Below are 12501 nucleotides of genomic sequence, written 5' to 3'. Positions count from 1 at the left end.
TGTACTTTAAAACTGAACACGGAGGACATCCAGAGAATCTCTCTATCCCTAATAGCTCCCTGAGTGTGATATGAGACAGCTATGTCATGTCCATGTCCTATAATCAGTCACCCATGCAGCCCGGGGCTAAAAGTCAAAGGACTGCTCCAAACTGATGTAACTCAGCTGCCTATTTCCCCCTTCGAAACTTCAAACTCCAGTTTGTGAACAAAGTCCTGTCTATCTTCACAATAGAGATCTCCGACCACTGACCAAACTCCATTTGTAACCACTGCCTATTTGTACCTTCTCTTGAATGAGTCCTTTTCATTTCCACTGAACAGGGCATGGCAGCAATGCCACGGTCTGTGTCGCCTACATGGAATTACATGCTCTTTGAATAATTGTGGATGACTTTGGGAATATATCGGTTTCTCTCTCGATACTTGGAAAGTTTTTATGATGCTTGGCTGCCTTGATAAGAATGACAAGCGAGTGGAAGAGAAAAGGATATACACATGCTCCAGCACATCAGGCCAGTTACAAAAAAGCCAGCATGGACTCATTGGGGTAGATGGCACAGGTACGTAAGACTAGTGACATAGAGAAGACTTTGTCAACAGACTGCTATCTGTAAACCACACAGCTTGTGCAAGCCCCCATGATGAACTACTGGCTGTCAGAGTGACTGACAGCCTTTACTTTACTTTGTTTAAAACCATAGGATGTGTATAAACTAATTTGATTTCAGTTCGAATCCATTTTCTCATGTGTTATGAGGCTAAAAGAAAGCATGATGAGATCATTCCTATCACTGTGTATGCTATGAGGGCTGATAAGCATGGGCTATGCCCCTCCTCTCTATTAAAACCAGATTAGGGCCCTTCAAAGCAGTCAGAGAGTTTAAGTAGTAAAATCAATGATGGTGAAAGGGAAAAAGAGCAGACTCGGCAAGTATTCAGGTCAGAATAGGTGTCGGGGTGATATGACTTCTGCATGTAATCCTATCTGTTAGACAATTACTCTGTCTAATTAGTGACATCTGGATTTTCTGTGGACAAGTTTATACACAAGTTGTTTCTTTCAAATGCAAATACTTTTTTTTTTGGGCCAAAAGCTCTTTTAGTAGTATTGGAAGAAAGATGTAACTAAATATAAATTTGGGATGAACTAATAAACAAGTCACAAATATAGATACATACAAGATATGCACTATTTCTCTTTTTTCTTATATTTAATTTACTGTACATTCAAGCTGTGGAAGCATATAAGCGGGCATATGGGACACTCACGGGACAAAGAAAGATGACATTCATTAACATGAGCAATTCATTTATAGCGATTCAATTAGTGTTCAAATTTGTTTATCTTTAGTACATGCCTGGACACAGTCCATTCACTGTGGTTTAAATTTGACTAATAGTATATATATATGTTCTAAAATATCAGGTACTTTAAAACAGGTATTAAAAAAAAACAGAACAAAACCCTTCTGGTTGGGTCACTTGTGTACTTAAATGTGTATATAGAAAAAGGTACAAAGACCTACAAATAAAGATCATTGCATTACACTGTTACTAGTCTGCTATAGAAGCTGTCTTTCTTTCCTATAAAATGTTTTTAATTGGACAGGGTAAATTGGAGCCTGTACACTAATTCAAACTGTTAAATCATAAATCCATATTAACACTATTTTTTTTTTTTTTTTTTTTTTTATAAAATAAAAAAATTACTTAGACTTTCATAGTGTTAATGTTCATTGGTTGGTCATTAGAGACATTTGACATGCAAAATAAAACTCCTTTGATTATCTCCGCACAGGTTTCTATAAATATAAAGTGTGAAAAAATAATATCAGGCACAGACATAATATGGTCCCTGCCTAGCCATAACATCAGGTATCGTCAGTGACCTTTCAATTCAAAGTATGACCTTTTAATACCAGTAAAAATACCAGCTTTTTACTAGTTTGGTGAAGCGAGTGAAATTGGTTTATATCATATAACGCATATAATGAAGAATTTTATCATTGGTGATATTTCTAGCATTAGAAATATATAAATATATATATATATATATATATATATATATATATATATATATATATATATATATATATATATATATATATATAATTTTTTTCAAGAAAGAAACAGACTCTTCCATAACAATTAACAGTTATCTATGAAACTCCGAAAGCCCCTATACATATTATTTGGGGTCTGGATAATCATAAACCTCTAGGACCTAATACAGCACCGTAAAGTATTTCTGTTTAAGCCTCATCATTGTAGGGTAATAAAGAGATTTGACGGTGTTGGGGGAAGGAAAGTGAAAATCTCAGGATTGTCCTTCCCCATAATGTCTCTGGAATTTAGCAGAGATTTGTTTTTTATTGTAACATCAGTCAGATCTATCGAATGTTAAGCTTCTTTTAAAAATGCTGAACACAAGTTGTTAACTATTTTGGTAATATGATTTGTCCCTAAACCTGAACTGTTTTAGTGGCGTTCAAAATTAAACAAAAAAGCCATCCACTCTATGTTATTTTTTTTCTCATAAAACGCTAAAAACCCAAGGAGCTACCTGAACATCAAATAAGTAAACAATTGCATCAATACACATTTAACGCAATGCTCTTCGTAAATCAATCATGGCCTCAGATAAGGTTCTTTCAATTATTAACCATTGTTTTGCTGAGAATTGAGTTGGCTAAATCCAATTTGCTGGCTCAGGGATACTGAGTGGAGGACACATCACTTTTTATTTTCAATTCATCAATGAAACAATAATCTTTTCATCAGAAGCGTTCAATAACCAACCTTTGAAAATAAGTTTGTATGTTTGTACACTGTGGTTGCTGTTGACAATTTGAATGATTGATTAATTAAAATGCATGATACATACATTTTATACGTAAGTCTGATTCTGCTTATTTAAGTTAATTATTATTAAATTTATCAATTATGCTGAGCATTTTTGACAGTAGATATCTAATACAGCTGCTGAGTACTTCAAACAACATGTTGCGAAAGATCTACACCAACAAGTCCTCCAATCACGTTATGCAATGATATTTACAACAACAACAAAAAATTTGCTTGACCTTTTTTACTGAATTTTTGCTCATACCAGGAATTGCTTTAGCAAGGAGTTTGCTTAATATGTTAAATGCACATTATTTACTATAGTACTTAGAATGAACAAACCCCAAACAGTAGTATTAATGGAATAATGTAAATAAACATCTGCATTAATTAATATTGCAATCGTTAATAAATAAATAATTTTGGACAAATTCGTTAGTTATACCTAATACCCACACAAACAGGTCAAAATATGGGTTGTTATGAAATGGGAAATATTTTATTTTAACTTATGTTTAAATTTATTTTCTAGCTTATTGGGTCAATCAAAAAAGAATAATGATAAACTAAAGAAAAAAAACTTAAAATGGACAATAAGTGATCATTTATTTATTATTAAATTAATATAAATCAAGCATATATTGATTCAGCATATTTGTTACATTCTTGTCTTGCTCTCATAGAAATAAAGGCTTAAACACCCCCCAATTTAAGTAAGATTAGATTTAGAAATAAATAAGTAATATTTTTTATCATTATACTGTATATATTCCTTTTTTTGTAATCTTATAACAGGAAATATTAGCCAAATTGAACTGCTATACTCAAGATAGCTAATATGCAATGCTTTGTAAACATATTATGTGCAGTTACTAACACAGCATTGAATATGTAGTGTACCTCGAATTCAGCAGGCCATATAAAGTAATGTATCAACTAAAAGGAGATGCATTCGGAATGGAAAGGAATTGTTAGTGATCATTGGAGACTTTATGTTGTGTGCAGTCGGAGTCAAGCAGCTCCACCGTGTGGTCTTCATGTATGTGTGTGTGTCGTTACAGGAAAAAACTCGATGAGCACTTCCTTGACATTAAACAATGTCAGCAGTAAATTTGTAAGATCTGCGTAATTCAAACAAAGTTTGATATCTAGAACCCTTTAGTCTTGTTTGGTTAGTCCTTCAGGATAGACCCTGGTTGATGATATTCTTATTAAACAATGGAACCGGATTGATTAAAAGACTAATCCAACAATACTCCAGAATATACTCACAACAGCACAAAGACAGATAAAAACGACAGAATCTAGATATCCCAAAAACAATAAACTTAATAACAAAATATTAATGCATTAAAGCTTACACAAAGCCATAAATAGTTAAAGTAACACCTCAGCAATAACACTGTCCAATAAATGATTGTAAATTCCTTTGGACCAATATGGAAATAGTATGTAAAAGCTGCATCATTATTACCATTATTACAACAACACTACTAGACAACAGAACTTTCACTTTTTATATACATGACAAAAATATTCCTTAAGATATTGAGAACACAGTGATTCTTATAATAACTGGTAAAATGGTAAATGGTTTTACAAAGCACGCCTGCATATTTATATTTTAAAAATAGAAAGTGTATGAAATATTTATCATTTTGGAATACATCCACACACCTTTCCTTAAACTTATATGGCAATAAAATGTCTTAGAACGAAATCTAGAAATACAACAGCCTGTAAACCCACATTTCTGGCATCCCTCATTATGCGGTGAGTTTCAGCAGGGTCAGTACCTGGATTCATCGAAATGCCATGTTCTCCATACATCCTGGGCTCTAAATCGGCAGATGCGGGCCCAGCGACTTCAGGCTCCTCAGCCTTCCCAATGGAACAGATTGGCCATTCAGGCCTTGCTGTTTTGTGTGCAGCTGAATGTGTTTGAGAGACGCTGCCTCCCTGCAGCACAAGCACACTGAACGCCAGCGATACTAATCCCTTAATGCCTGTCACATTGAGATTTCATACAAGTCTTGGGTTCACAGCTAATACTATCAATTGTGTGGAGGTTATAATGCTACTTTACACATCTCCTCTTCCAGTTCAAATGCCAGTATATACCATCAATCTCCAAGCATTTCTTTATGTCGATTTACTCATTTAACATTTTAAAATAAACATATTTTAAAAGTTGTTCAGCAAAGAAAAAGCATAAGCATTCTTAAGCAATGAAAGGAGTCTCCAGTGTCAGAGCTTTTTTGATGATCAGTAAGTATTCTGCCATTAGAACGGCAGAAACAAAGGGGAAAAGGCACCTAGGAATAAACAAGAGAGTGATTTCTAGCAGTTAAAATATAAATGGCAATGACTAGTTCCTCTTGTGAATGTCCCACATTATTAAATATTGAACTTTCTTTCGGCCTCTCCCATTAGGGGTTGCCAAAGCGGACCATCTGCATGTTTGATTTGGCACGTTTTTACGCTGGATGCCCTTCCTAACGCAACCCTCCCCATTTGTCCGGGCTTGGGACCGGCACTAAGGCTTGTGCAACCCTAATGGCTGGGGTTGGTTCCCTGACCGGTGATCACATTATTAAATATTAATATAGAAAATGATGACATCAACCTCAACATCGACTGATCAATGATATCATGACATCACATATCAACAGTAGATAACCAACTTTTAATGAACTTTTAATGGGTGCATAATAACACCCAGTCATTTAATATTTTATATTGGGTACCTACTGATTGATGAAAATTTATGGGAATAAAGTGATCTATCTATCTATCTATCTATCTATCTATCTATCTATCTATCTATCTATCTATCTATCTATCTATCTATCTATCTATCTATCTATCTATCTATCTATCTATCTATCTATCTATGATAATTAAATTAATTAATATTAATAAGATATATATAAGGGGGTAGTGGTGGCTCCAGCGGTTAAGGCGCTGGGTTACCGATCAGAATGTCGGGGGTTCAAGCTCCAGTATCGGCAAGCTGCCACTCTTGGGCCCTTGAGCAAGGCTCTTAACCCTCTATGCTCCAGGGGACCCTTACAAGAAAAATAAATCAAGGCTTGTGACGTCGGAGCGACGTGGGGCCGCCTTCCCGTGGGCTCACCACCTGCAGGAGGGACCGTAAGGGACCGGTGCTGAGAGGATTGGGCAGCAGTCGAAGGCGGGGGCCTTGACAGCCCGATCCCTGGACACGGAGAAGTGTCTGGGGAATCTGCTTAGACTGCTTGCTTCCTTATCAACTAGCTTGCATTTAGCATCAATTAGCAGACTAGCAAAGATTGATATTTCCTTATAGACATTATATCTACACATTACATATACACAAATTAAACAACATTGCTTTCACATACATGTCTGTATTGTGACATTATCATTTATATATTGAATGTTTTTAACAGACAGTGTCTCTGTTTTGTAGAACAGCTAATATGCTATGTCCTTTTCTTATGACTATGATGAACATTGTTTTACATTGTTATAATGGTTATTTTTACATCAGCATCAATGCTCTTTGCTAGAACTGATAATTCTGTTGTCTCTATTAAAAATTATAAATACCCCCAAACTTAAACCCAAAACAGTTAATGGATTTTACAGTTAATAGAGTTACACAGTGCTTTTTAAGTGACGCTTTCACTTTTGCATGTATACTGCAGTTTCAGGTTGCATGCTTAGCACAAAAAAAAACCTCTAAACTGTACTTTTCATTGTCACTGGTGTCTTTTGTACCATTTTGCACCTTAAATAACCAAAAGATAAAGATTTTATTGTTTTTGACTACAAACCCTGAAAATTAGCAAGAATTAAACAAATAAATAATGCAAGAATGGGATAAATTTTCTCTTTGATTTCTTAATATTTAAAAAACTTGTTGGCAGCTTTTTTTTTGTTTTGTTTTTTTTTTTTAACAAAGAAAGAAAGAGCCAGTGTTGTTCCATTTACTGTTAATGAGCTTAATAGTTGATGACGAGTTTTCTAATCTTGTATTTTTCCAATTTTTGATATCTGATAATTTTTACATCAAACATTTAATAATGGTTAAATTAGCGAATCATGTTTCTTGCTTTTCCCTCAAACACTTCACATAAGTTCTCAGAAGTGCATTTGTTTCATTCTTGCTTATTAACTGACCGAAGCTTTGTTGTTAAAAAGAATAAAAGCTTCATAGAATTAGATTTTAGACTATATGGATTCTTTAGCAAAAAAGTAAAAAAAAAATAAAAAGTACAATTTAGTACTCTGACTGAGACTGTACCTGTAACATAACCTTTTGACAGTTTCTGTTAGACCTGCTCAATAGGTTTTGCTACAAGAACTGCTATGAAAATTCAATTCAATTCATTTTTATTTGTATAGAGCTTTTAACAATGAACATTGTCTCAAAGCAGCTTTACACAGATAATGTGGTGATAAAAATTTAATATGTTCTTTATAAGTGTAAGTTTGTCCCTGATGAGTGAGCCGGTGGCGACTGTGGCAAGGAAAAACTCCCGAGATAGCATAGGGAAGAAACCTTGAGAGAAACCAGACAAAAATGATGGATTTATAACTTAAAATTACCTTTAAAAACATTTCCTAATCCTAGAAGCAAGGCATTGCATGGGATTCACATTTATCAACATTGCCCAGGCTTGAAATCTGGCATTTTGGTTACTTCGTCTCCAGGCCTCATGACTACAGGCGTCCCATGAAGAATCGAGTGCTGGACCTTCTCTCAGAGTAATATGGCTTTTTTTAGTGTAAACAGAACTCCTTGCTGCAGACCTGTTCAATTGCTTGTGTTTTGTTTACTTTTAACCAGGCATCCTGCTCACTTCTCAGGGCAGTTATTTGCCCAGGTTGTAACGGCTAGACAGTGCATAGCTTCAAAATTCAAAACTGGTCCTCGTTTTTTGTAGTTAACGTGTTGTTAAAGAAATAACTGTGTTAGGTGCTGTTTTGTGTTTTCATGTTGTTACTAACCATAAAAAAGCAAATGACACAATTTTATTAATAAATTAATTATTTATTCATTTCAATTGAGTCAAGTACATTTTCATTGGTGTTTTTTAGGAAAAATCCCAAATATATCAAAACCATGTTAATTCTTTTACATAATTTTTTTTTTTCGGACTATAAGCCTCTACTTTTTCCCCACTTTTTGAACCCCGCGGCTTAAACAACGAAGCGGCTTATTTATGAATTTTTCCTGGGTTTTTCCTGTTTTCACAAACTTCAAGCCAAAAAACTGAACCCCATAACACTAGACCAATGAAATTTCCGAATGGAAACAAAAAAACGCACCTCACCTGTGTTCTGAGCTTCGGGAGAAAAATTTTTTAAATGCACGACGATGCCAAAAGATAAACTCCCGAGAGAAATAGTTGTGAAAGGAAGGAGGAAGAAAGTGAACAATGACTTTCTTGGTAGGCTACTGTTTAGATACAAGCCATTGTAACGCATTGAGTCTGGGTGAAGGGAGAGCTCGATAACTCCAGTTACAACAGAAATCATATAAGCACAGACAGGTTTCCAAAACTCGTGCTTTTTTATTTTTCTTGGCAACAGCGTTAAGGGTTAGTCAAAGAAACTTAGAAATGAGCATCAGAAAATAATAAGGACATATTCCTCGGTCTCCACACATGCAGTAATAGCGGAAAAATGCAGTGCCAGGCTGTTCCCAAAATACCGCTATGCTCCTAAAGGAAGCGCAACATATTTCACCGGTTACATTGTGTGTAACGTGTCTCGTTAAAGCCTGTGTATAGTTCATTAGTGTAGACACCTGCGGCTTATTTATGTTCAAAATCAAAAATCTTTGTAAAATTCAGTGGGTGCGGCTTATAAATGGGTGCGCTTTATAGTCCGGAAATTACGGTAATTATAAATATTTATTATTTGAAAAAAGGTTTTCTCAAATTATTATCTTATTTTTACATGACTTTTTTTTACCTGTTTAAATTAGTTTGTGATTTTGACATGGTAATTTGTGCGTGATTTAATGTGATTTGGTTTTAACAATTTATATTCACATGTGATTTTTACACAATGAATTTTTTTTCCAGAAGTCTTTTTTTTTTTTTACATAATTATTTTATTTTCACTGTATTTTAAAACATTTATTTGTTTGATAAATTAATTGATTTAACATATTTTCTATTTAATTTAATGTGCTCCTTTGTAAGTTGTAGGGCATATTTGTATTCCTTCTTGGTGATCATAAAAGAGTGACAATTTTATTACATTGTTTATTGGATATAGGTGTCAGAAAGGAACATCAACAGCCAATGTAATCCCAATCTCTTTTAATGTTTTGGCACGTAAAAAGTTTTAGGTTTTATCCAGCAAATGAATTTTTCCAGTTGTTACTTTATGTCATTGATCTGACCCTCATATACAGTCAGACCCCGACCTACGACCGCTTGACTTATGACATTTCGGAGATACGACGGTCACCTCAAACAAAAAATATTACGGTGAGTAAATAATTCTGTAATCTTATTTACTTCTTATGTATATATTCTTTTTCATTTACTTCATTTGTACTATGTAAAAAAATGTAAATGTGTTTACAGTGCCTCTTTATGTCTGCGATGGAACGCATCATAGAGTACACTATTTTCGACTTACGACTTGATAGACTTACGACCGGTTTTTCGGTCCCAGTCTATGTCGTAAGCTGGGGTTTACCTGTACTTTTTTTTTTTTTTTTACATGAGACCACATTACATGGTTATTTATTACATACTTTTCACATACAATCAAATGTTCAGCTGTAAATCATCATACATAAAAATTCTAGTTATTCTAAAAGTTTCTTACCAGGAACTGGCACTAACACTAAGCTGAAGCATTCTTTGATTGTGAAACCATCAGTACAGTACAATGCAATTGTTTCTTAGTTACCGAAAGAGGCTTAAAGGGCATTTAGCCAAAATGTAAATGTTACAATTATTTATTTGGCAGACTTTTTTGTAGGAAGGGGCTTACAAGTCAAGCAGAAAGGCTTCAAAGCCTTTAAAGGCTTCACTCAATGGCCCCAAAAGCAGCTCCTGGATTTTAAAACCCAGTATCCTTCCTGATAACATGACATATACTTGAATAAGCATGAAAACAAACGTATTAAGCATTCTACATGCTCATTGTAGTCTCAGTTTCCTGTTCTTGGCTGACAGACATGGACCCGAATTAGTTTTTCTGCAGTTGTAGCCCATCCACATTAAGGTTTAATGTGTTTTGAGATGTTTTTTTGCTCACCACATTTGAAAAAATCAATTATATGAGTTACTGCACCTGGGAAAAGTGTCACTTACTGGATGATTTTTGTTTTTCGCACCATTCAAGATCAACTAAGATCACTTATTTTTCCCCTTCCTCATGCTTGACATGACAACGAAGATCAACCGAGGTTCGTGATGTTTCTGATTTTGACAGTAACATTGCGCTCCTGCTATACCATTGCATAAATAACTAAGTGAACGAGCAGGTGAATAGGTACTCCTGATAAACTGGATGGTGAATATATTGTTTCAAATGACACAAATTAGATTATAATGTGTTAAAAAGGAAGCATATAACAAAAATATTTTAAATAATTTTGTGTCTCAGTGTTTAAATGGCTCTTATCTACTTTTACTAATTAATTTTAAGCATCTGATGTTGGTTATGGTGGTGTATCCTGAAGCATGCAGGACAAATGGAATAGCAAGATGTCAAAATTTTGTCCTGACTTACTAATGACAGCATATGGGGATGTGATCTGGCACGGTTGCAACAGATACAGATATGGCAGCTATGACAACAGAATGGGAAGACCAATGGGTATGCAAACTTTTGCACCCAAATTCCACTCAAGCTTGTAATACAAGTAAATTTGTCATTATCTTGGATATTCAAAGGCAGGATTTGAGTCACAACACTGTTTTCTTAAAGGTGAGATGTAATAATCCATGTTAGATCAAAGCAAAATGTTTCAACCGGCATAATGAACACTCGTGGCCGTTAGGTTCAAGTGCCATGACTTGTACAAAATAAATTTTTCTTAGAGTAAAATTTGTTCATTGTGTTTGCTTAAGTATAAAACATGTAATTTCGCACGTATTATTCGCCGATCTGGCGTATTGACTTTGCACAAATATCTTCCACCCAGCGCTTTGTTAAAATGTTACAGTTCCTTACACAAAAGAGGAAGTTCTCCCAGCATCATTTACCTGTAGCTACATGTAGGCCCTGTTTACCAGCCGTCATGGCTCTGCCACACCTCCCAAACACAACAAGACTCTACGAAAAAACTCTCACGACACCAATGGCGGCTTTGACACCGACTCAGACAAGTCCCGCTTAACTACGTTTGTCTCCCTGAAGTCGGCAGGGAAACATCTGGACTCGTTGACAAATCCGCCAGATTCTCCCCCCCAAGCTGGCTTTAGAAAGGACAACAGAGGACAGAGTGAGAGAAAGTGAGAGAAAGTGTCTCTACTTACCATACGGAAGCTCCATATTAGTGTTGGCCTGAGTGTTAACATTGACCATGCTGTTCCTCGGGTTCTTCACCTGTCCTCTGCGTTGTTGGTCTTCCTTTTTTGAGTAAGAACAAAAGTGTAAGATGTGAATGGAAGAGTTTGGTGCAGCGTACTGCTTTTCTTTCTTTCTTTCTTTCTTTTTTTAGAGGAAGGTGCTGTTGGCTCTCTGTTAGGCCGGTACTCCTGTTATCTTATTGATTCTCCTAATCTGGGCAAATGTGGGTGGGGAGGTTAAACAGTAACCAAGCTCATATAGAGGAGCGATCTATATGACAGATGTAGCCATAGCAACAGGATGATAGAAACTCAAATAGACAATGTGTGTAGATTTCTGTGAATTATTTTTGTTCAATGTGCATAATTTTTCTTGAAATGTGCAAAATTGCATAACTATGGATCAAGAGAAAGAATGCCTTGGCACGATATTATTGGGCATATTATTGAGATATACTTTGTGTATATTGTGTTACTGTGTATGGACATTTAGAAAACATCTCTGGTAATTTTGAGCAGAGGTTCTCAAATTTTTGTAGTCTGGGACCTCTGTAACTGTATAGGTGAATTTGGGAAAACTTTATGTTCTACCTTCAGAATGCATTACATCCAGCTGATATTATTTATAGACCTGGAAGTTTGTGATACATTATTTTATAAACCATGTGACCAGTCATGCAGGCTATTAAAACTAAAAATATAATAAATATATAAATGTAGTTATCTTACAATAATAGGGTGTGGTTTCCACCATTAAACGTTTAAATGTATTTGCTAATTTTTTTTTAAAGCAGCATTATGTACTTTTGCATTATGTTTCCTACAGGGATTTGTATTAGGTTCTGGGGGTTTTTCTCCGAAGAATCTTCCATTTTTACCTGACATTTAGAAACTAGGAAACCATACTTTTACAATATTCCCTCTCAGTGATATTACATGAAGCATGGGGAAAAATGATTCAGTGTTTAGTTTCCCATGGCTATAAAATGATGTACTCAGCTAAAAGCTTTATATTACACAACAGCAGCAGGGGTTTTCACTTTTGAGTGTCCTCATGAAACTCACTACGACTTCACACAAACACACAAATACACACACACACACACACACGTTCTCACACACTGTCA

General features: G+C 35.1%; 1 protein-coding gene and 1 long non-coding RNA gene across 2 annotated transcripts in view; one reads left to right on the top strand and one right to left on the bottom strand.

The window, feature by feature from the left end:
* The window catches only part of LOC310742044, a 2667-nt gene extending 1495 nt beyond the window's left edge, over positions 1-1172 (top strand). Inside the window, exon 2 of the long non-coding RNA XR_014538124.1 lies at positions 1-1172. This exon is cut by the window's left edge and continues 311 nt beyond it. This is a non-coding gene — a long non-coding RNA (uncharacterized lncRNA).
* hnf4a (hepatocyte nuclear factor 4, alpha) overlaps positions 1-12079 on the bottom strand; it is a 20634-nt gene extending 8555 nt beyond the window's left edge. Inside the window, exon 1 of the mRNA XM_083570565.1 lies at positions 11342-12079. Within this exon, the coding sequence (XP_083426691.1) occupies positions 11342-11390 (49 nt within the window). The 5' untranslated portion in view covers positions 11391-12079. The remainder of the gene's footprint in view (positions 1-11341) is intronic.
* Between the last annotated feature and the right edge of the window lie 422 nt (positions 12080-12501).

The sequence above is a fragment of the Silurus aristotelis genome, assembly GCF_946808225.1.
Source record: "Silurus aristotelis genome assembly, chromosome: 19".
Lineage (NCBI taxonomy): Eukaryota > Metazoa > Chordata > Actinopteri > Siluriformes > Siluridae > Silurus > Silurus aristotelis.
Note: the sequence above shows the minus strand (reverse complement) of the source record. Positions and strands in the feature narration are given on the sequence as shown.